The sequence below is a fragment of the Tympanuchus pallidicinctus genome, unplaced genomic scaffold (genome assembly GCF_026119805.1).
Source record: "Tympanuchus pallidicinctus isolate F22 unplaced genomic scaffold, pur_lepc_1.0 scaffold15, whole genome shotgun sequence".
Lineage (NCBI taxonomy): Eukaryota > Metazoa > Chordata > Aves > Galliformes > Phasianidae > Tympanuchus > Tympanuchus pallidicinctus.
Genome location: NW_026294669.1, coordinates 23,626,211 through 23,651,014, shown reverse-complemented (window position 1 = coordinate 23,651,014; position 24,804 = coordinate 23,626,211). Strand labels below are relative to the sequence as shown.

General features: G+C 37.8%; 1 protein-coding gene and 1 long non-coding RNA gene across 8 annotated transcripts in view; both read left to right on the top strand.

The window, feature by feature from the left end:
- LOC128076716 (uncharacterized) overlaps positions 1 to 24,804 on the top strand; it is a 496,481-nt gene that overhangs the window by 442,781 nt on the left and 28,896 nt on the right. The window lies entirely within an intron of this gene.
- The window catches only part of RAPH1 (Ras association (RalGDS/AF-6) and pleckstrin homology domains 1), an 81,326-nt gene that overhangs the window by 33,370 nt on the left and 23,152 nt on the right, over positions 1 to 24,804 (top strand). For 3 of the 6 annotated variants that reach the window (XM_052674680.1, XM_052674681.1, XM_052674679.1), the window contains exons 2-5: positions 1,009 to 1,128; positions 5,279 to 5,384; positions 6,139 to 6,656; positions 20,078 to 20,152. In XM_052674680.1, coding sequence (XP_052530640.1) covers positions 1,009 to 1,128; positions 5,279 to 5,384; positions 6,139 to 6,656; positions 20,078 to 20,152 — 819 coding nt within the window. Of the gene's footprint in view, positions 1 to 1,008; positions 1,129 to 3,042; positions 3,127 to 5,278; positions 5,385 to 6,138; positions 6,657 to 16,711; positions 16,736 to 20,077; positions 20,153 to 24,804 lie in introns of those variants that run through there. The other 3 variants (XM_052674682.1, XM_052674683.1, XM_052674684.1) reach the window with 3 other exon arrangements.

Below are 24,804 nucleotides of genomic sequence, written 5' to 3'. Positions count from 1 at the left end.
AGTGTGGATATACCAAGCAAGGTGTGTGTGTCTTAACCCAGTAGGAGGGGCTTGGAGGATGTGTTTGGGGTAGAGAGGCTTTTTTAACAAATTTTGGAGAATGTTAAGTCTATTTTGGTCACTCAGCCTTGTTAAATAAAGGAGAGTCAGCTGGCTGTGATGGTGACCATTTGTTAATAGGTGAGGGGTTTCTCGGTCGGATGGAAATTGTGCACTATCACTGAAGTGATCTGGAGAGTGTCCAAGATTTAAACAACTTGATTGCTCATATTCTCTGTAGCTTGCTTAAGCATTTCTGTTTACAGATGTGTAAAGTCAGCTATTTGTTGCGTAGTGGGATTGCACTTCCTGTAGGTCAGCTGAATTCTTCGTAACAGAGTCAAATTTTTTTAATGTAAAGTCTGTAGACTTTGCTGATAATAGCTGGCAAAGAATACATGTGCAAAGTTGAAGAGAATTCTTGGAGAAAGAAGGCTCCAGGGAGGCCTCACTGTGGCCTTCCAGTACTTAAAGGGAGTATGCAAACTGGAGAAGGAACGATTGTTTGCAGGGATTGATAGTGATAGGACAAGGGGGAATGGTTTTTAACTGAGACGGGAGATTTAGGTTAGATATTAGGAGGAAGTCTTTCACTCAGGGGGTGATGACACACTGAAACAGGCTGTCCAGGGAGGTCATGGATGCCCTGTCCCTGGAGGCATTCTATAAGGTTAGCTGTTGTATTAAGTATTCTGGACTTTGTTCTTCATCTTTTTTTTTTTTTTTTTTTTTCCATTATTCTGACATGAAGTGGAATGTAAGAATGGCTAGTTATCTATTGCAACTTTCATGCTTACTTCTCAGAAGTGAGCACTATCATCAACTTAGTGTGAATGTGCAATTTCTGTAGAGCTTATGGCAAACATGCCTTGACTTCAGAATGTTTTTTCGGGAGTATAGCAGCTTTCTTGGACACAGATACAGTTTGAGTATTACTCTTTTTTTTTCTTTTTTTTTCTTTTTTTTCAGATGGAGCAATTATCAGATGAAGAGCTTGACCATGGTGCAGAAGAAGACAGTGATAAGGAAGATCAGGATCTGGACAAGATGTTTGGGGCCTGGCTAGGAGAACTGGACAAACTCACACAGGTTGGGGAGGTTTCAGTCATGTCATAGAATAATTATAAATAATTATCACATGTTTATTTTCATTTGAAAGCTAACTACTTTAACCTTAACGAGGATCTTTTTGAACACTTCAGGTGAGTATGAATTATGAGTTTTAGCTGTGGTGCTTTGTCAGGGTCAAGTATATATCCTTAGCTGTTTTATTGTGTGAGGATAGAAGATGCCTCTCTTCTCAGTTCATTAGCACTACCACTTGGAGCAAGACTAGATGTAGCATATGACCAACTCAGTGTTCTTAAAAGAGTGCTGAATTAACTTATTTTCCCCATTTCCAAGTTGTTAAATTTGTTTTTCACAACCTGATAGTTATACCACACCCGAAGGGTACAATCCATTTGGAAAACTATGGAATTGATCTTTTGTCCTCATGTACATAGAGAAACACGCGCTTCATCTGGCTTGTGCTAGGCTGTATCTCCAAACACACAGTTGGGCATTGTCTAGTGGCAATGTAATTGAATCTATTTGTTGCACCTGAACAGCAGTAAGGAACAAGAAAGTGTGAATGATGTCAATGATGATGTGCTAAGGTCACCTGATACACTCTAGAGGGCCATTATTCCAGAGTGCTTTTCCAGCATCAGAGTGGCAGCTAACAGGACACCTTTTGGCATTTTTTTTAGTGCTTTTTCTTTTCTTCTCAAGCAAATCTTACTTTTTGCACGGTATGACAGAGTTCCAAGATAAAAGTCCATTTCTCTGTGATCTCCTGCTTTGCTTTTTCCAGCCATGTGTGCTGGCTCTCCTGAACAGGTATAATTCATTTTCTCATTCTTTGTATAGATTTTAAGTAATGATGTGATGCTCCGAGTTTCAATAAGCTAGATGGGAAGAGGCTTCTCTCATCACTTCTTTACTGTATGCTTGGGGGAAAAGGAAGAATCTTCATCTTATGAGAAGACTGACATAAAATGGAGTTAATCATACAACAGAACATTTCAGATTCAGTCTCATGCATGTTATCTTTGGTTTAAAGGACTATCTGCAAGTTCTAAATGCAGATGGCCTTTTAAAATACGGGAAAATGGGGCAATAAGGAATCCTACCTTTTCAAATGAATAGAAGATAACCTGTAATAAGTCTAAATATCATAATTCTTATTGTCTTTAACTCCCTGTGAAAGATTTTTAATGGTGAGAGTCCTTTCAAAGACCCTATGCCTTCAGATTGCCTCTAATGGGGATCTTCATGTAGGAGCACAATTGGTAATTAGTATTAGATTTTTGTTCTTGGTTTCACTTCAGCAAATATGAGTAACTTCCAAATATGTGTGTCTTACTTAGGGCTAGCAGCTGAACATTTAATAAACAGACTTTCTGCTGATACCTGAATTTGCGTCCTAATCCATGCAGAATGCTTAAAAGCTGTTTCTCACTTATGTACTGCTATGCAACACAGTCTACAGTTAAGCCATTCAGTTGAACTTCTGTCTTTTGTAACTACTGAGAAGTGACATTTCCCCCAGAACTTTGAATAACCTCATAATATTTTGTATAAACAAGTTAATGCAGTCTGTTGTGTCTCAGATTGCTTGTTTGGTAAATAGTTATGTCTTGATTCAGCTGAAGACCCAGTAAAGGGGCGTGATTAAATTTAATGAGCTCCAAAGAGCGGTCTGGTGTAGTTTTAGCATTTGTTGCTGTTTATCAGCAGCACTCTGAAAACAGTGGAAGAATTTTGTCCCCAAGTTCCTTGAACTTGTAACTTCTTTTTCAAATTTTCTACTTCTGTGTATTTGTTTTGGGAAGATTGAAAGTAAGACCTAGATTCCTTTCCAGACAGGAATTCTTTGTTAAAAGATATGAAATTGTTAAGATGCCTTTGAGATAATTTGAATTCACTTTGCCCTTTTTAACCCTTTGCCTAGTAAAAGCATTATAAAATGCAACCATGAAATTTTCAACACATGTGAGCAGTGTCTGCATTAGCAATTGGTGTCTGGTTACCCTGTTCAATGAAGTAAGTATTCTCATTTTCCAGAACTAGTCTTTTAGTGCTGTTTCAGTTCTCAGCAGCTTCCAAAAATGAAATTTTGCATTATTAATTATGGAGATTGTCCTCTAATAATAGAAGGGCTATTCCGAAACTAATGCCTCCTATTTCATTATGTTGGTCCACAATGTCAGAGGTGGATGTTGGTAGTATGGTGGTCGGGTTGAACCTTCCCACCAGTATTCAGTTACATTTTGTTGTTGTGTAGCAGATGGCAACCTTACAAAATGGTGTCTGACATGGAAGTGCGTATGAAACAAAGGTGTGTTGTTGAACTCTTCCATGCAGGAAAAAATGGCATCCATTGACATTTGTCCATTTTTGCTGAATGTTTATGGAGACCAAGCAGTGGATGTGTGTGCAGTGAGGCAGTGGGGGCTGCATTTCAGCAGTGATGTAAATGACGTGAAAAATAAGTGATGTTCCAGACAGCTGAGGAGATTTTTACAAGCACAGCATGCAGGTTTCTGTTGGTTGCTGGTTAAAACAACAACAACAACAACAACAACAACAAAAAACAAAAAAAAAAAAAAACAAAAAAAAAAAACCTTAAAAATGCACAGCTAAGAGTGGTGACTGTGTTGAAAAACAGTGTTCAGTAGCCAAGAATTTACTTGATCAAATAGTGCTATTGTGCTCTTTACTTTCATGGAAATAAATAGGAGGCATTATATTTGGAGTGATCTACATAGTAAGAGTATATCCCAGTTATTTCAAAGGATAGAATCATACAATGGTTTGGGTTGGAAGGAACCTTTAAGATCATCTAGTTCCAATGCCCTGCTATAGGCAGGGATACCTCCCTCTAGCCCAGGTTGCTCACAGCCCCATCTTGCTGGGCCTTGAATGCTCCCGTGAAGGGGAATCCACAACCCTGTGTACTAACATAATTGTTCTTAAATTTAATAAAACATACTTTAGATGTTTTTATCCAGAATATGTTTGCTTTGCAGGCAATCTCTTGGCTCAGTTGAAAGGAATGATCTCTAATGTGTCTGCTTTGTTTCAAATTTTCTTTGCTGCCTGTAGGGTTTTAATCTGATATTTTTCAACAGTTCTGTATGGAATGATATATAAACTCCACTAGAGCTGTTTTTTCCACATAATAGAAAATAGTTCTGGATCACTGCCTTATGATCATTAACTGATGACTGCCTTCCTTAAGCAAGGACACAGAAAATAAAAAAAGTGTGGATAAAAAACTTAAAACTTTTTGTGCTAGAAGATGCTCTTCTTTTAGACAAACGTGTATTTGGGAAAGCTTTATTATTAGAAGTGTTGCTTTTATTCACACCCTCTGCAGGCCTGTCAAGCAACGCCAGGAGCTAGATTCACCACATAGCACTTCTCACTCTGCAGGTGTCATGCAACTTTTGGTTTTACCCATTGGATCATAGTGCCCTACTGCTTGCTTCTTACTGCTGCTGATTAACTGCAAAGTTCTATGTCCGTTAATTGTCTTTTGATTTCATGTTTTGTTTTGTGTGTTGTTTTTTTTAATCCCTTACTAGATGTTTTGTTGGGTTTTTTTTGTTTGGTTGGTTGTTTTTTTGTTTGTTGTTTTTTTGTTTTTGCATATATATTTTTTTCAAAACACTACCATATTTGGGAGGGGGTCACTTTCACCATATTTTTCACAGAAAAGACTTATGAGAAAAATACCTAAATTTAGTAATTAAAAATCTTTTTTATAAAAAAGGAGTTCTCCATTGAGCGCTTTTCTGTGCTTATACCACAGATATGCTCATAATCAAAGGACGCATTTCTTAGGGTGTCACAGTTTGCATGTGTTTAACTCCTGCACAACTCTCTGCAGAGTAGTTGTTATGGATAAATCAGCTGTGTTACGTATTAGCTCATTTTGAAACACAGCTGAAACATGCATTCAGAATTTGTTCCCTTTTAAATCAGTAACAAGAAAGATTAATATCTTTTCTGCAGCTAAGTCTTTGTGATGTAGTGACATGTTTTTTAGTCAAAATCCTGGAAAAAAAAGCCAAACAACCACGCTTTTGATATGCCAGGAGCATATCAAATGGTTATAGAGAAAATTTATTTTCATCAACCTTGAGGATTTCTTTGTCAAATTATATTCTCCACCTTTTCTTATCTTTTTCAGAGTTTGGATTCAGACAAGCCTGTGGCACCAGTGAAGAGATCACCTCTCCATCAAGAAACCAACCTTGCCAACTTCTCATATCGTTTCTCCATGTACAATTTGAATGGTTCGTTGACTTATTTACCTTCTAAAGTATTATTTTAGGAAAAAAAAAAAAAAAAAAGTTTAACCATAAATGAGAACATTCTGAAATGGTTTCAAAGAATGTTAAAATACACTGTAGCTAGAAGTGAGAATGTGTTTGATAACAGCCTTGCTTTCTTATGGCAGAGAACTTTGAATGTTCTCCAACCTTGTCTTTTATAGCACCTGGTATCTAAGAGTTGTAGTCCGATATTTATAAAGAAAACTTGTACTGGGATCTGGTCTCGTGAAAAAAAGGAATTAATATGTATTGTAATAAGTTGTAATACAGGAAGCTTGTAATTTAGAGTTTAAGTGTGTGTATAGTATTTTTTTAGTGTCGTGGGTTGGTTTTTTGTTTTTGTTTTTAAAGTAATGTCACATTTGCCTAGCAAAACACATTTCATTGAGAAGCTGAAGCATGATGTATACATTTTTAAATTCTGTTTACAGCAGAGCAGTTTCAACCTTTCAAATGTAACTAAAAATTCACGAGTTTCTCCTATCAGAAAGTATATTTACCCTATATATATATTTTTTTTCTTTTAGACCAGTCAAGAATACTAGTGCAAATAAACTTAGTGTTTATCAGTGAGGACAGGTTTTGCAATGTAGATGGGAAAATACAGCTTCCTTGGCCCTTGTCTTTCAGCTATTAAATTCAGTAACGTAAAATGAAGAGCTGCTTAGAGAAATAAAGCAACCTTGCTCATACTAAAAACTCTTCTTCATTGCAGAAGCTCTGAATCAGGGGGAGACTGTGGATCTAGATGCACTCATGGCTGATCTCTGCTCCATAGAGCAGGAACTCAGCAGCATTGGGTCTCATTCAGCAAATAATACTGCAGTGAAACGCCTTGCCACAGAATCCAAAGTTCAGAAACCACCTAGTAGCCGTCCTTCTACTAAGCATGGCAGTATGAAAGGATTATCCTCTTCATCTGGTAAGGTTACTAAACCATCACATGCCAACGTTTCTTTGGATGACATCACTGCACAATTAGAGAAAGCTTCTTTGAGCATGGATGAGGCAGCCCAGCAGTCTGTAGCAGAAGATGCCAAACCAGTAGTTAATGCCCAGCACAGGAGGACAGCATCTGCTGGCACAGTGAGTGATGCTGAGGTGCGCTCAATCAGTAACTCCTCCCGTTCCAGCGTAACTTCTGCAGCTTCCAGCATGGACTCTTTGGATATTGATAAGGTGACAAGACCGCAAGAACTGGACTTAACATCACAAGGGCAACCAATCACCGAGGTAATGTCATTAATTTAATAATTCTTTTGGTGTTTTTTCTTCAAGTATTTTTTTTCTTCTTTTTTCCTCCCCTTTCTTTTAGACTGATACTCCCTGCTAAACATGTTCCATACAACAAAACTGATTACAGATCAGGATTGCTTGCACATGGGCTACACGCTGTGGCTTTTTTTTTTTTTTTTTTTTTTTTTTTTTTTTAGCTTTTGTCTATCTGCAAGGAATCTTAATGTAAAAGGTGTTGTTGTAGTTCTTTTTATTTTTTTTCCAAGAACTTTCCTCATCTTTTCATCTTCCACATCAACTCATGTGTTTTAATGTTTTATATGTAATGTTTTTCTTTTAAGTAAATCCTATATGCTGCTTTTAAATTTAAATCTAAGAAGTATACAGCTTTGAAAAAGGGAATGAAAAGTTGAAGGACATTACTACAGTTATGTTACTGTATGCTCAGATTACTGCATGTGTGACGCATACTGTGAATGTCTGTCTGGAGCTGTAACAACAGTTCACCACTTCTTAATATTCCTCTTAAATGTGTGGCAAGGAGAACTCTTCCAAACAATGCCCAACACAGGAAACCAATTGGTTCATGGTAGAGCAGTACCAAATTAGAGGTTTGTTCGTGTGCATTGGTTAATAATAATCAGACAGCAATTTTTTTTTCCTCAGTAAAAGCAGAGTAAGTTTGAGAAATGTTTGAGAAGTGCTGGTGTGTTACATGAGAAATGGAACATTTTCCATTGAATTTCAGAATTTAAGGAGAAACAAAAACCTGACTTATTAGTCAAAAGACAGCTGTACTGAAACAAATGTTCACTTTCAGTTTTCTCTCTACCAAAAAGACAAGTGGAACAAGCTAAGTTCACCAAATCAATAATAAACACTAATTTGAATGAATTGCACTTAAACCACGTCTTTATACATCTGCACCAAAATTTCAGCTGATGCAAAGAGTGAGTGATGCAGACTTATCAGTTTCATGATAACTCATCAAGGTGATACTTCAAATTTTTATTTGAAATGGTGAGAAATGTGTTACAGCTTCTTACAGAAAAAGCTGATTATCAGTATTTTCTGTTATTTTTGGATTTGTATTGAGTGTAGAAAAACAGAGGTAGATAGAAATGTGTTCTTTTCTCTTTCGAAAGTTGAAATGCAAACCTTTTCAATATTGCTGTAGATTAGAGCCCAGCTTGTGACAGTCTGATTGTATTGGTTTTCATTTGTCAGTCATCTTGTTTCTGTGATATAAGGCTTACTTTTCTTTTGGATCCCTGACAGTCATGCTGACAGTCATGGAGATATCTCTTTTAATGATTAACTTCGTATGATAATGCACTCTCCTCGAGCTAAAATGACTTTTCTATTTCTTGAGTTCCTCTCTTCAGTGAGTTGCATGGTATAAAAAATCTTTATTTCACTTATTAAAAATTTAAGCTGTTCTTGTTAGTTGATTTTTGCAGGTAGCAATCTAGATATCAGCCTCTCTTTTTTAAGAAGTGATATGCTGAGGCATCAATAAGGTTACCCTTCCAGCCTCCCATTTTTCAATTCTTTGCATGGAATGAACGATCAGCAAACCACTTGCTCCGCCTGTGTGACTGGATGTTGTTGAATCAATAGGCACGGTTCCAGAAGTTTGTCTTCACAGGAAGCTAATCCATATTGCTTCAAGTGTTGCAGTTGCTTTCTCAGTTGCTTTCTGAACTCTTTTAGTCATTGACTTAGAGGCTCAACACTTCCCCCTCCCTCCACCCCCCCACAAGCTTTAGAGGCATTTGAGAGCTGTCTTTGTAAACTCGGTGATTGCTTCTCGGAAGAATGTGGCAATTGTTTCTTTGCTCAGATAAGCCGCTAAGAATGACTCCTTCGAGGGAGGTAACCAGAAAGTGGTGTTAATTTGAGAGCCAAATTCTGCTCTCTACTTGAGAGCGAAAACCTTTCTAGTGATCAACAGTGTTGCTTTGTTCCACACTGTCTGAGCTGTCATCTTAATTTCAGTAGTCTGAGGAAAGTATTTATCTCTGAGAGATTTTACAGCAAGCTTTAGAATTTATATTTAACTACTCAATATAAAAGCTCTTACTTGATGGGACTTCTAGTGTGAGGATGTTTTTCTTGTCTCAGTGCTGGTGATCTGGCTAAATAAAATTTGTTTGGAGTTTTGGCAGATTCAGTGGTGGTGGTTTTTCAGTCAAAGTAGTGTTAAAAGTGGGCCAGAAACCCAAGGATTTGGGTTTGTAGAATCACTGGGTTGGTAGAATCACTGGGCATCAACAAGGGAGTTTTTTCTTTTGTTCATTTAGTGGCTGAAAACTATTGCTTAGGACTCTATTAATCTTCATGTTTAGGTTGTGAACTGAAACATTCTTCCCTTGTAAGACTGAATTCTGTCCTCTCACCCACATAGTTGATTCGGTTGTACTGTTTCTAATGGGAGGACATCATTCAACCCGAGGGAGTAGCTTTGGGAGAGGACCTGCTGCCAATGTGGGGGAAAAGAAAACCAGCAAAACACTAAAACCACTTGGTTTTTATTATTATTATTATTATTACGGAGAAACTGGAAGAAGCTATACTTCATGGCTTTAGCAGATGCATTTTTAATTTGTTATTCCCACCAAATACTTTAAGTTTGCTCTTTTCTTTTTGCCTGTCTTCCTTGTGGCCTTTCTGGTCTTGAGCTGACCTTTACAATTCTTTGCTGCTATGGTTCTTGTCAAAGAGTCAGTGACTTGGCAGCTCTACCCTTTTGACTGATCCACTCTGTCCTCTCCAGGCAGTGTAAGGACTTAAAAATAAATAATAATAATTTAAAAATAATAATAATAGAAATTGTCTTCCACAACTTAGTTTTATAGGAATCACTAGAGGAAGGGAATAACATAAGTAAAATAGAGGACTTCTGACAGGAGGAAGTGCTTGCCTGAAAAAGAAAATTAAGCTTTGTAGTTACTAACTTCAGTGTTCTATCTTGGAAAATAGTTCTGCAATGTGTTTGAGCCTCTTGGCCTGGAAATGTAGGGAAATGCTGTGAAGGAACGACCATGCACTGGCATGACTAAAGTCATGGATAGTCTGGCACCCTTTCTGACCAATAATAGTGATGGATATTATGTAAAGATCTGCAGTTCTATAGCCACCAAAAATGAGAGGGAATGAGGGAGGATTGCTGATGTGTGCAGATACTTAGGGGGGGGGGGGGGGGGGAAGGGGGGGAGTGTGTAGGCAAGAGCTAGAGGGAGTACATCTGTTCGTGGTAATGGATTCTTCAAATCTTCTTGACTGAGCAGTAGGAATGGCACTTGCATTCTTACTTGTCCTGGCAGTCTGTCATGTATGGACTTCATGTTATGGAAAATGCAGAAGCATCATGACAAATAGTGATTCTCAATGATCCTGTTCACCAGGACAATCCTTGTTGGTTCACAATGTCCTGAATTTGTGTGTGCTGCTTCCAGGGGAGTTGACTGAAATTCCTTGAATTGTCTAAAATCAGTTTTATTTGTAGCCGTAATTATTTGTTTTTTCCTTTCTTAATGATTCTTAATGTTACCTATTTGGATACTGTGAATGTTAATGACTTCGAAGACTTCTTCTGTAGTCTCAAGATTTTTTTGTTGGTGGTACTAAGTGTTGTCTGTCTGCACTTGTGCTCTTATCACTCAGCATTGCTGAGTGAGAAAAGTTGCTTCCACCTTCTCAATGCTCTGTCCCCTGCAGTTTTTACTCAGTTGAAATTGTTTTCCACAAAACTACTTCCCAAATCCATGCTCCAACTGTATTCTTTTTAAATTGGTAGGTTGCTTTTCATCTTCCATGTTCGTAAATCTATAATGAGTGGCATCCACTTTAAATGTTAATTTCTGCTTATCAGATATTTTACATGAATGTAGAACTGAATGAGTGTAGCAGTAGCAAGAATAAGGAAGAGGAAGCGATGGCTGCATGAGTAACTTGTCCCCTTCACCTTCCAGTACTAATTGTTTCTGCCCTCCATTCCTTCTGTACCCCTGCTACCAGAAATTCTCTTTTTGCAGTGAGCTGTGGTAGATCAAAAGGAGAAAGAAGTAGTGGAGAAAGAATAGAGAACTGTGTTGATCCTGCTTGTATAGCTAGCAAGACGTCTGATGATTTTTTTTTTTAAAAAAAGGCCTGTTCATGATCAGTCATGGTTACTGTCCTGCATATGCTTAATGAAGGCATCACAGATAAGTTTGAAGTCTGCTATCTGGTCTGACTCAGTACAGCATCCCTCACCACCTCCCTCCGAACATGATATAGTTCTTTGTAACCCAATTGGCATAACTAGAGATCCTGACTTGCACACAAAGATAACTTCTAATTTGACGTAATAATAATTTAGCTGATTGTACATTTATATAAATCATAGAATCATCAAGGTTGGAAAAGACCTCCAAGATCATCCAGTCCAATCATCCACCTATCACAGTATTTCCCATATAGAATCACAGAATCACCAAGGTTGGAGAAGACCATAATCTGTATTGGCCAGAAACTCCTGTGGGATAAAGTAGAAAATTTGGAATGGATATAAGGAAAAACAAAGTTTGTGTTTCACAGCCATTTTGCCTTGATTCTCATATGGGTTATTTTAGTTTCCACACAAAGGAGTACAGAAGCTTTTCTAACCATAACAGAGTATTGTGGGCCATGTTTTCTGTGTGATCACTAAAAGTGTTGTATTTCACAAAAATGTGGCTAAAATTGTGTGGATTTTTTGTTTGTCAAATTAAAATAAGTGAAAGAGAAATAAGGATATAAGCATTATCTTTGCATTGGTAGGTCTTGGTTGTGTGATCGGTGTATCAGGTTGATTTCATGATTTCATCAGGCTGCAAATTTAGAACTTGTGCAATGTTTTCCATGTAGGAGGAGACTCATGAAATTGTAGCAGGAAGCTGGTTAGTGTAAAAGGAGGAAGAATATATTTACCTTCTGAGATTTCTAGTCAAATTTTCCTGACACTCATGATTAAGCTTAAAAATTTCTTACCCAGAAGGAACAGGAAAAGGAATAGTATAATTGTGTACTTTGATGCAGCTGGCTAGCAAAGTTGCTATCAGCACAAAACTTTCAGTTATAGGTTATTTTGTTACCATCATCAGGTTTAACCCTGGCAGGCGGCTCCTGACCACTCAGTTGCTGCCCATTCTTGCTGGGTGGAATAGGGGTGAAAATTAGAAAGGTAAAAATGAAAGAACTCATGGATTGAGTTAAAGACAGTTTGCTAAGTAAAAACAAAAACAATGTGTGAAGGCAAAAAAGGGAATTCATTTGCTAGTTTCCATCAGTTGGTGGGTGTTCAGTCACAGAGCTCACTGTGTGCAGTTATTGGGAAGGCAAGCATTGTCACTTCAAACGTCCCTCTCTTCCTCATTCTGTACCCCAGCTTTTATTGCTGAGCATGGTGCCAAGTGGTATGGGATATCCCTTTGGTTAGTGTAGGTCAGCTGTTGTAGTTCTGTCCCCTCCCAGTTTTTTGTGCACTCCAAGTTCCTTGCTGTCAGGGCAGCATGACAAGCTGTGAAGTCCTTAGTTCTGCTCAGCAAAAACAGCATTTTCTCAACACCATCAACAACGCAAAACACAGCACCATAGATGAGTGTTTATGAAGAAAATTAACTCTGTCGTAGCTAAAACCACAACACTGAAAACAAAAGGCATTGTTTATACCTAAACATTGTTCTTCTGTGTTGTTCTGTGGTATTGGAGTCTTCTTTGGACTACCGAATCAGCTGCCTCTGCTGCCTGTTGATTTGCACAGAAACTTTCATGGTAGCCCTTTGTTTGTCTCCAGAAAAGTAGTGCTTTATCAGTAAAAATTTGCCTTTAATATTCTCATTCTTTCTTCCTTTATCTTCTTCTGAAGATAGCAGATGCTTGATAGTTTCTCAGGTGCAGCTCTTGTGACTTCTTAAGATGAAGGCACATAGTTCAAGCTTCATCATTCTCCACTTTCTAGTTACCAGCTTCTGTGGAGGATGGTGTATGTGTGCTGTTTTGATGAATATTGCTAAAGGGATGCTCTTATCTGCAGTCCTGTGGTCTTTGTTATCCTTTTAGCTTCTCCTTTTTCGTCTTCACATGCATTGCTTAGAGAAATCACCATCATTGACTTCTGTCAGTTGTGGAAGGCAGTTTAAACCAGGTACTGCCTCAGAAACTTTTTTTTTTAATAGATCTCATTGACTTCATTTAGATTCCATAGTGTTTTAGAGAGATCCTTGTTTTTGTGGCAGAGTTTACTAAGAAAAAAATAGAACGTTAGTACAGACAAGCTGAGAAAATGCTTGATTGGAGGCTAGAACTCTTAATTGATTAATCTACAAGAGGAAGAAAAACCTGATCAGTGACAAAGTATACGTAGTCAACATACATCTCAGAAGAAGCCAATAGACCTGGGTTTGGAAATTCTCATGCTTGCACTATGATGGTACCAAATTTTGTCAAAAACGCTGGTTGGAGTTGTACTCTATTTCTGTTGTAGAGCAGTACATTCACTGGAAACTACAAGCTGTGATTTAGTGGAGCTTTTGAAACTGTATGTTTTTTTTTTTTTTTTGTAGATATACCAGTCTACTTGAAACAAAGATAAATTCTTTTTTTTTTTTTTTTTTTTTTTTAACTTATAATTAGACTAGGGAACAGAAATATCACATCTGTAGGAAATATGCAACAGATGACTTGTTTGTCTTTAATTCAGATTGCCAAAAATCAAATTTGGAACAGATGACAAAAATTGAGAACACAGCAGTCAACTGTGGGGCATTAAAATCTAAGAGGAGAAAGGAATTTATGCAGTTTGCTTCAGTTTCACATACTGTTACGATATAGGACAAAAGCTAGGGTTTGTCATATTAGCAAAGGAGTTTGAACCCACAGAGTAAGACTGTGTTCTGATGAAACAGCTGAGAAGTGATCTTCTAGCTGCGTCAGTATTGTGCATGCTGGTTGGTGTTCAGTCCCTAATGGTATAATGATGACTGCCTGTGAATAGAATTGCATACATTTTGTTTTTAATTAACCAGACTTACAGCCTTGATTACATTTCTTTATGTTGAACATTTTACTTAATCTCATGTTCTTAAAAGTTCTTCTAGGTTTTAGAGCATCCATATTAGTGAGTTCTTATCATTTAATTGTTTTCAGATTTTTTTTTTTTTTTTTTTTTTTTTTTTGCATATGTCCTGTACCCTCCTAATTGAAAGGGTGAACATCTCCCCAGCTATGCCTATCCATTGTCTTCTAGTGATGGAATTTTTGATGACTTGATGTCTATAATAAGTTTTTTTAGAACTGAGGTATAGTTTAGTTGTCAACAAACATGGAAGATAAGCAAATGTTACTGCATAGTGTAAAAACAAACAAACAAACAAAAAAGCTACACATTCCTTGGGTTTCTTAACTGCTTTGTCTTGTTTTCTTGTGTTGTAAATAAAATCATCCATGGGGTGATGTCTTCATAATTCTTCCTGTAATTAAAGCAGTCCTTCATCAGTCAATTGTAGTAAAGTTTGTGGGCTTTTATCCTTCCTTTCAGTGTTCCGTTTAAGTAAACATCTCTTTTTGGACAGGACAGATGACTATTTTCCATGAAGCTACATTTCACCTTATTTTTTTTTTCCCTCCTATGTTTTTTCTTTTGGGAAAATTCCACTGCTTGAAACCTCTTTCCAGCAGACATATTTTATTTGGGATTTCATGTTCAGTTTATGCTCATTTCGATTCGTGCTGTTGCTGAGTTAGATAGTCTTGCCCCACCTTGTGTTGGCACTAGTGTTTGTGCAGCTGCCCAGTGATTTGTATCAGCTCGTGGTCTCCCTGAAAAATAATCCTTCTGCATAAGTTGTTCCCTGATCTCTTGGATGATGTGGTCAAAATTGCTGTTGACCACATGAGAGGTGCATGAGCTTATGGTTGAGGAAGGTTAGAACTGACTCTTGAAGCAGTTCTGCCTTAAAGTTCTTCGCTGGTAGTGAAACTAAAATTGAACTGTTTACCAGCATTTACAATCCTTTCTCTCTGTCCTCCTGTGTTTCCCAAGGAGTTTGTGTACAACAAGAAACCTTTATAATGTCTGCTCTCTCTCTTGAGAGGCACATAGATGAACAAATAGTGCTTCTCCTGCGCATAGTTCAGCAGTTTCTTGATGTGGAATGTCTGCAGACTTGTTTCTTAAATTGCAGCATATTTCAGTAGGATTATGCTGTAATAGTCAGAACTAACGTAAAGTTATAAGGATCCATAATAGTTAAGCAATATGTGCTGTAGATTAGATTTTATTTCATTTTTTTTTACTCCTGATACAGTTCAGAGGAAAAAAAAAACAAAAACAAAAACAAGACAACAACAGCAAAAAAAACCAGCTTCTAAACTGAACATTTGGAGTTAGGAAATTCCAATTGCCTGTTGTGAGATGGAGTTGCACAAGTTCCAGGAGGGCTGGCCACTTGGGAGTGCAGAGTAATAGTTCTGGATTGTCACTTCCAGTGTCTGGCTCCAATACGCTCTGCAGCAGCCAGGCATTGCAGTTGTAAGAATATTCTGCAGTTTTTGGTACTCTCCCAACAGTGGCCCATGCATTCCTGAACTTGGCCAATCTTTTGTTCATGGTTAGTTGTTTGCAGCTCAATTGAAAGACTGGGCAGTGCCGTATGAAAGAATTCAGCCTTGAGGTTTTTAGTTGTGATGGACTAGGCTTCAGTAAGGCTTTGTAGATTACAGTTTTAATTCTGAAGGCTCCTGCTCAGAAAAATTTAGTTAAGTTCCCACGGACCAGCAGAGTAATGGTCTTTGAGGATGTCATTGACTACAATCCATCTCATGGTCAGGCATACAAAGGTATTAAAGCCTTAAAAATAATTCTGTTTTGAAGGAATTAATAGTAACTATCCTTTAATAGTAAACCATCATGGAAAATTTCTTGGTTATAGCTTGGCAGAATGTGTTTAAAGAGCTGAAAATACGTTGTATGTATGGAAATGTCAGACAATTCTGCTCTCTAATGGTGCAACATTAGTTTCGAAGTGATGGTAAGACCAGATGATCTTAGTGACCTTTTCCAGCCTTAATGATTCTATCATTCTAAGCATATGTATTCTTTTTCTGGCGTTTTGATAAGAATAAACTGCAACTTCCTTTTCATTTCTGTATCTATCAATCCCTAACTTGGTAACTAAGTTAGCAAAATTAATGTGCCTGAAATAAATATCTGTACCTTTGATAAAAAGGGGTAAGCATTGAGTGCCACACTGGAAATCTTTAGACACTTTAGGCACTCACTTTTAGGAGACACATATATCCTATCCTAAGACACTGCAACCTTTACTCTTAAGAAAAAAAATTAGGGAAATAGAAAAATGCTTTCATTTATTTTTTAAATAAATAATGGTATGAGGGTGCTTGGGTCTAGAGTAGTATATCCAGCTGAAGAAGAGGTAAATCTGTATCCACTTTTTCTTGTTATGTCTACTAATTGTCACTAAAGCATATTTATGTTACTTCCTAGTATGAAGAAATTGATGCAGAAAGTATATGAAGTTATATGAAGTGACAGGCTGTTGTGTTGTTTTATTTAGAGATTTTAACACACAGCTGTTATTTAGCATTCTCCTTGGACAAGGACTACCTGGATTTGTTTGTGTGTGTCTACAAATGTTTTACTGCAGTGTTTTATCTTAAGTTAATGATGATTTCCACTCTTCCTTGCATCCAATCTCTTTCCTTTCCAATAGGATGAGAAAAAACCTGAATCTCGTCTTTGAGTCATGGCTGATTGAAGTCATTGATCATTTGTAAGAAATTGGCATAAGGGACACTGCAATTTTTAAATGTAGTTTGGTTTCCTTTAATTTCATTAATTGTCATCGCTTTTTTATTCCCTTTCCTGACTGAGAATAAAGGCTTTCTTTTCTTCCCCTTTCTTTTCCCCTCTTTTCCTTTTGCATTTTTTCCTCCTCATTTTCCTGCTTTTTTACTCTCTCTCTGTGGGACATTCCATTAATCAGTCCAAGCATCCCATTAACTCTTCAGAAGAGGAAGCTGAAATGACTCCTGTAAGTTACTGTCACATCTATGTATAGTTTCAGTTTGTTGGCATTTGTATCAATTTGCCTGTAATATAAAAAATCACATTAATAACTTCATTTGAATCCTCTGGTACCATGATAGCACACTAAGTACATTGTTAAAGTTAGACTTTCTCGATCTGAAGTTGATCATTACCTGTTTTCTAGTTAATTAGAGGAGCCTACTTGAAATACACTTAAAAGTTTTTTTCTTTTCTTTGGAAGCATAATTGTTCCTGGCAGTCCATTGCAAAGGAAGGCATGAAATTAAATCTTTAAGTTATATATTAATCACTTTGTAATGTGTGTTCTTATATGTCCCACACGAAAACACAATCTCAAAGAATTTGCAAAGAAAAAATTTGGTTCTCCCTTCCCCTCTTTGTACTCTTTTTGGGACAACGTTTAAAAAAAAGTGTGTATGTGTATATACAAAAAAATAAAATACAATTCTTGAGTTCTGTTTTAAAAATAGTGTATTCTAGCTGTTTCTGCTGATTATCTAAAGAATTCAATATACCGATGTAGTAATAAACTGTGGTAGTTTCCTTTTTAAGAAAGTTTTGTGAGCATAGAGGTTTTTATCAGACACTGCTCACTGCATTCTGTATTTTCCTTATTTAAGTTTGGTTCCTGGAGAAAGAGGTAGGCTTTTTAAAAAAAGTCTTATTGTGTTTCTTAGCTGTCATCAATTAAATTCAAATTAGTGGCACAAGAGTGCCACCAGCTGGTTTAACTAGATATGAGTTACTATTAAATTGTGCTGGGAGAGAGACAACTTTGTGCCAGGACATGAGATCCCAATGTTGCGGTGGGAGCAGGTGGAAGGACACTGGATGGGTTTCACAGTGGATGACCAAGAAGGTCTCTCAAGTAGTAATTCAAGTTTTGGCTTTGTTTTCGTAGATTTTATTGGTGTTATTTGTTTGTCAGGGAAAGTACTTTGGACGGAAAAGTAGATTATTTATAGAAATTAGGCATTTATGTTGTCAGAACTTTGATTTAAATTTGAACTTTAGGAGTAGGGAGGAGGAATGAGCCATTTAGATCCTCATCGTGGTTCAGTGTAGTCATATTATCTTATGGCGTTATAGCAGAATCACAGGATCACCAAGGTTGGAAAGGACCTAAAAGATCACCCAGTCCAACCGTTCACTTATTCCCAATAGCTCCCACTAAACCATGTCCCTCAACACAACATCCAGTCTTTCCTTGAACACCCCCAGGCTCGGTGACTCCACCACCTTCCTGGGCAGTCCATTGCAGTGCCTGACCACCCTTTCTGAAAAGTAATACTTCCTCATGTCCAGCCTGAATCTCCCCTGCCGTAGCTTGAAGCCATTCCCTCTGGTCCTATCACTGATGACACGAGAGAAGAGGCCGACCCCCAGCTCACTACAACCTCCCTTCAGGAAGTTATAGAGAGCAGTGAGGTCTCCCCTGAGCCTCCTCTTCTCCAGGCTGAACATTCCCAGCTCCTTCAGCCTCTCCTCATATGGCCTGTGTTCCAGACCCCTCACCAGCTTTGTTGCCCTCCTTTGGACAGAATATTTATCCACCTCTGAACAATGGAGTATTCCTGGGAAGCCTGTATTAAAAGGCAGCATCAGTTCCCCTCTGGCATTTGATCTGGTCCATCCTCTAAAATAGACAAAATATTTTACAATTGCAGTTGTAAAGGAATAGCACATTGTTCCAAAATGAAACATCCTCTAATTTTTTTTTTTTAAAGGAAACTTTGTTTATAATGCCTGTCTGCTTACTGCATGAACTAATTTTTTTTTCTCTGGGTTTATGTAGATCAAACATTTGAAGTGATATGCACGTGTTTAGCCAAGCTGTGTAATATCTCAGAACTCAGCTGGTTTGCTTTACTCCATCTAATCATTCTAACTTTTGGTTATCTGGAGTACTGTAGAAATGTGTTACATAGAAGTAAGGAATTTGTCAAGACGTTGTCAAAAGATGCATGTGCATGACTCTACGTGTTTCTCTCCAGCTCAGACTACGCATTTTATTGGCAATACTTGTTCTTATGAAGGACCATTATTCTTAACAGCCAAATAATTTTACTGTGGTTATCTGTTTTCATATTTTGTTGCAAGTCTAGCAAAGCAGTTTTAGAATAGAATAAAAACTTATTACTGGATAAATATGGTGCTGTTCTTCAATATAAGATGGGAACAGCCAAAAGGAACAGTGATAGGACAAAGGTTAAATTATCTCCCTTAAGCTTCTCTGTTGGATAAGTATTTTCTGGGAAATGGTATTTGCTTTTAAATAGATATTCCTTATACTAAACCCTAGGAAAGAGGTTGTGAATGTGCACTGTAATGTTCTTTTTACCCTACTGCACAATTCATTAAGAAAAAGTGATGCAACTTGTCAGAGATTGTGATCGGTGATTAGAAATCCATCCAGAAAGTCTTTGAAAGAATTGCTTGAACTTGTCTCTCTCTACATGGTAAAATCAATCAACATGGTAGTAACAGCTGAGACATGCAGCCACAAGGGAGGAAATTTGCAGTGTAGTGGTGGTACGTGAGATACATTCAATATTCTTGTTTAATACCACGTATCAATCTGATTTCCTCAGCAGACTTGTGATTGAAATTCTGTAGACTGAGCTGATGATTTTGCTGTTCTGTAATAGATGCAGATGATGATCCCTCTAACTCTGTTATTCTTCAATTTCTATGTTTAAGAAACATTCCTTACAGGTTGCTGCTTGTTTTGTTTCCTTTTTGTACAGTTTAAAGTGTATTTTCTGAAAAACTTGCATTATTTTTTACAAAAAAAAAAAAAAAAAAGGTGGGGAAAAAAAGCTTAATTGTCAGTAAAGTTTAGATTATTTATGGTGACATCTTTTAAAGTAATAGTCAGCATAGAAGGCATGGAACCAGTTCCTTGCCTCCATGTGACCAGCTTTTAGTAACTTTGTACAGCAGAAGCAGAATTTTCAGTTTTACAGGACTGTACAGGATTTTTGACAAATGAATGTTTTTGTTCTGAATGTTCTTTAAAAATAAGTCGTTTCTTGCAGAAAAGAAACCAGTAGCAGGTAAGCAAAGCTCTTAATTCTATTCCGTGAACTTTTGTTCAGAGAAAGTTGATTAAACTTGTGTCCTCTTAGCGTGACTGCTTTTATATGAGTGTTAGGTTTGTATTATTTGGGAATGTTCACATTTTTATGGGAGAGAAAAGAACAGAAGATGCAGGTGCGTTGTGTTGTTTTTTTCCCCTTAAACTCTGCTTATCTTCTGTAGTCAATATGCTATAAAATTACTGACTACTTTTGACCTGTGTTCTTTCTCTTTCTTTCTGAACAAGCACTCCTATTTGGACAGGGAAACCTCCCTCCTTCTGAGAAACATTGCAGGAAAGCCTTCTCACTTGCTGACCAAGGTGACGCTTCTTCTTTCCACCTGCATGTGACTGTTCCTATGTAGAAAGTAGCTTTTGCGGTATGCTGTACTCCTCCCACCCCTGCCCTTTCCAGGAACTTTTGCATTTACTTAGATTATTTTCCTGTTTGCCCAAGGTGTTTTTGAAGAGCATTTTATTGTCTTTGCACGTTTATCAAAGTGTTCAGTTTCTTGGCAAATACTTAATAATTATATCAGCAGGTTAAAAATGTGTTAGCTACAAAGGAAACATACTGAGCTAGGAGCTGTTTTATTCCTATTCCCACTCAATACTTTAAGAAAATAAAGAAGAGCTGCAGTGGTAGAAAATAGGTGAGAGTATTCTGTGCTGTTAAAATGCACTAGTATCCTGTACAGAAGCTCGGTCACTTTATGAAGATAAACTGTAGCAAGTAATAGAATTAATTTATTTTAAACAAAGTAGATATAATATAGGGTGATAGTGTTATAATAAGACAATGGTATAGTGAGCCAGGTGTAGACAAAGCCTGATCATAAATACATTTTCCTTATGGCTCAGTGATCTATTAAGAGTCCACAGATTGCTGATCATTTCCTCTGGTTCAATTTAAAAGTTGCAATTTTCATATGTGTTTCCCTTTGAAACTAGCTTAGGAGAGATAGAGCAAGCCAAAAATCTCCCAGATGAAAAACAAACAAAAAGCATGCTGAGATGAAGTGTATGCACTTTCACATTGGTGAGAAAACTTTGTTGGATATCTGAAGTGTCAGATATGTCTGATGCTATTTACCTACTTATCTAACACTCCTTGTGTTATTTTTCTAAAAGATGACATGGAGAAAAAAAAAAAATCTTGAACAAACCTGAATTTGCCAAGGTAGATTTTATCACTTCAAAACAATAGAGAGAATGTTTGATTAGCTGAAGTAGTTTGTGTTTTCCAATAAAAGTTTGGAAATACTGCTTCCTTAGATACCTGAAGATTCTTCCCAGAATGCCCAGTGTGCATCTTGTGCAACACTTTTTGGCTCTCTAAATAGCAGATGAAGCCACATAGTTTTCTTCTTTTGTGACTGTTTCTTCTAAACCTCAAGTCTAGGCTACTTTCCCTTTAGCCTGTCAGCTTCCCTCATTCCATCAATATATACACACACTTCCATAACTCTAGCATCAGTAACGAAGCAAACAGCCATCAAGCCAGCAAATCTTGCTTTGTTGCAACACAAACAGAAGCCATAATATTTTTTTTGCCTCCATCTGTTTTCATATCTTCCCTTTAGGTTATTTAAATACTGAATGTGTATTGGTTACCATATGGAACTTCAGGCTTATTAAAAAAAAAAAAAAAGACAAAATATCAAGTCTATCAGATTATGTGAGCACAAACTACTTCGTATGAGTAGTTCTAACAATACTCATGAAGTTAATTTTTTGGATTTTTAAATCTGTCTTATTTGGCTTCAAAGCCCTTTGAGTCAGGTGCTTATGATGACTTTCCTGACATTCTAAGGATACTATTTCTTCTTAACTCAGCATAGGATTATCTTAGTATAGCTGAGCCCTCTGCTATCGAGCATACAGTTCTGGTGTGAATACCTTTAGTGGTTCCCATCTGACCTCCTGTAGAGAGAAGTTTTGTTAGTAAAATGACATGATTCGTAGAATCATAGAATGGTCTATGTTGGAAAGGACCTTAACAGTCATCTAATTCCAACCGTCTTGCTATGAGCAGTGATTACATTCCACTAGATCAGGTTGCCAAAAAGCTGCATTGAACCTGACCTTGAACACTTCCAGGGATAAGGCATCCATGGGTTCTCCAGAAGACAATTCTGTTCTTCATCTCAAAAACCTCCAACTCCTCCTCACTGTCCAGCTTGTATTTGTGCTTGGAACTGTACCAACCCAGGTGCAGGGCTTTGCACTTGGTCTTGTTGAGCAGCATGTTCGTACAGACCTATCTCTCTCTATCTCTCAAGTCTGTTGAGATCCCTCACAATGGCATGCCTTCCTTCGGGCATATCAATTGCACCACTCAGCTTGACGTCGTCCAGAGTGCACTCAGTCCCACTGTCCGTGTCACTGACAGAGATGTCAAACAATACCAGTCAGTACAGACCTCCAAGGAATGCTGCTCATCACTGATCCCACTCAACCTGGACGTGAAGCCTTTGGCCACAACACCTTGAATTCGGCCATCCAGTCAATTCCTTTTCCACCAGGCAGCATGTCCATCGAATCCTCATCTGTCCGTTTTAGAGAGAAGGATGTTGTGTGGTGCAAAGCATTGCATGCTTTGCAGTCCAGGTGGGCCTCATCCTTTGCTCTTTTCCGCTAATGCTGTAATCCTGATGTAAAGGCTACTGAGTTTGTCAATCACGTTTTGCCTTTGGTGATGCTTTCCTGGCTGCCTCTGGTCACCTCTCTGTTTTCCCTGTGCCTTGTGGATCATCTGCACCGTGATCTTGCTAAGTACAGAGGTGAGACTGGCTGGCCTGTAGTTCCTCAAGTATTCTTTTTTCCCTTTTAAAAATAGGGGTTATCTTCTTCTTTTTCTAGTCACTGGACTGCCACAGCTTTTCAAATATGGTGGATAAGTGACTTGTTGTGACGTTAGATAAGCCCCATTATGAGAGATGCCATCGTAAGAAATAGGGCTTTTACTTGCAATTGTACTTAGGTATTAGATCTGTTAAATGTATGATCACATCACAGCTCTAATCTGGTGGCTCTGGCCTGCCAATTAGTTGTTTTATGTCTTACTGTTTCTTGTATTCTTCCCTTTCCTTTATCTACTCCTTATATTCAGAATAAGGAGATTTTGAGAAAGAAATATAAATCTTGTTCTCTGATAATGTAACTCCTTTTAAAAATTCTTGAAATGAACTAGGTTCTTGTTGCTTTGCATTCGTGCCTAGACACAATTCATTTTGCTGCACATGGAAGGTCACAGCCCCCCCAAAATATATATATATATCTTTTCATTGTGCTGGTCTCTTCATTTTTAAATGTAGTTCTGTGCTTTATTTCTCACAGCATTTACCCCACATCCCACCCTCTTTTTTTTTTTCTTGAAACAGAAGTGAATATATATCAGTGAGATAAATTACAGAATGTTGAAAACAAAGCAATTAATCTTTAAAGTCTAAGCTTCAGGCTTGTTTGGAAGTAAGCCATCTAACTAAGCTATAGATTTTGAAGTCTGTAATTCTTTATGGCTATGAAATACAGAACAACACAGACACAATTTTGGGAGAGTATTCAGAATATATTCTAGCCTAGGACATGCAAATGGGAAATAAAATTGCATGTCACATTTCTGAGTTATCAGTTATTTAACTGTTCTGATGTATGTGAAGCTTAGACTACGTTCAGGAAAGACAGGTGATGGTGATTTAGTGATGTAAAGCTGCAGATACGAATGTCAGCATCTTCAGAAAATGTCTAGTAATGTCTTTCTCGTTGACCTGAAAGGCAGATGATCTTGTTATGAGTGCAGATTGCCCTGGTTTTGTAGGTTTTGGTTACTACACTGTGTAATCCCTCCAGACTTTAGAATAAATCAGCTGCGAAGTGATCTTCATGCATCTCAGGTCAGTGTGGTTCAGATGTGCTTGTTACTGAATCTGTGTAAGTGAAATCCTTTGCACTATTTTCTTTTTTTCCCCACTCTGAAATCACTACTGATTTTTGTGAAGCCTAGTATAGGCACTTTTTCAGGGAGACAGCATAACATATGTCCCTGTTGCATAAGGTTCTCCTCTGTCTTACATTGAAGTATGCCTTCAGAATGGTATGAGGTCTAATTGGAGACCAGTAACCAGTGGTGCAATGCAGGATTCAGTAGTGGTCCAGTACTGTTTAACATCTTTGTTAATGATCTGGTTGATGGGTAGGGCGTACCCTTAGCAAAACTAGGAGGAAGGGAGGATATACTAGGCAGTCATGCTGCTATTTGAAGGAACCTCAACAGGCTGGAGAAGTGGGCTGACAGGAATTTTGTGAAGTTCGTTAAGGGGAAGTGTGAAGTCTTGCAGCTTGGGAGGAACTGCCACAGGTACCAGTATATGCTGGGGGCTGCCCAACAGAGAAACATCATGGCAAAGTAGAACCTGGGGGTTTTGGTGGGCATCATCTTGACAGTGAGCCAGCAGTGTGCCCTTGCCACAAAGAAAGCTAACAGTATCCTAGGTTAGATTAGGAATGTTGCCAGCACATTAAGGAATATGATGCTTCCATTTAACCAGCACTGGGGTGGCTGCACCCACTGGGGTGACTCTCCAATGTATGATAGTTATGGAGACAGTGAATGGAGTCCATTAGAAGATTCTGAGGCTGAAGAAGTGACTGAAGCTTTTTTTCTAAGGGGAAAAGCTGAGAAGGTTCAGGGGTGATCACGTCAATGTCTACAAATACTTGAAGGAAGTGTATAATACGGGATGGAGGTGGGCTTTTTTTCACTGGGACATGACAAGAAACCATGGATATGTGCTGAAATGCAGGAGGTTCCCTCTGAACATCAGGTAGACACTGAAGTTTACTGAGTGCTGGCACAGGTTGCGCAGAGAGGTTATGAAGTCTCAGTCCTTGGAAGTATTCAGTAGCCTTTTGGTCATGGTCCTGGGGAATCAGCAGTAGGCGACCCTGTTTGAGTAGAGAGTTGAATAAGC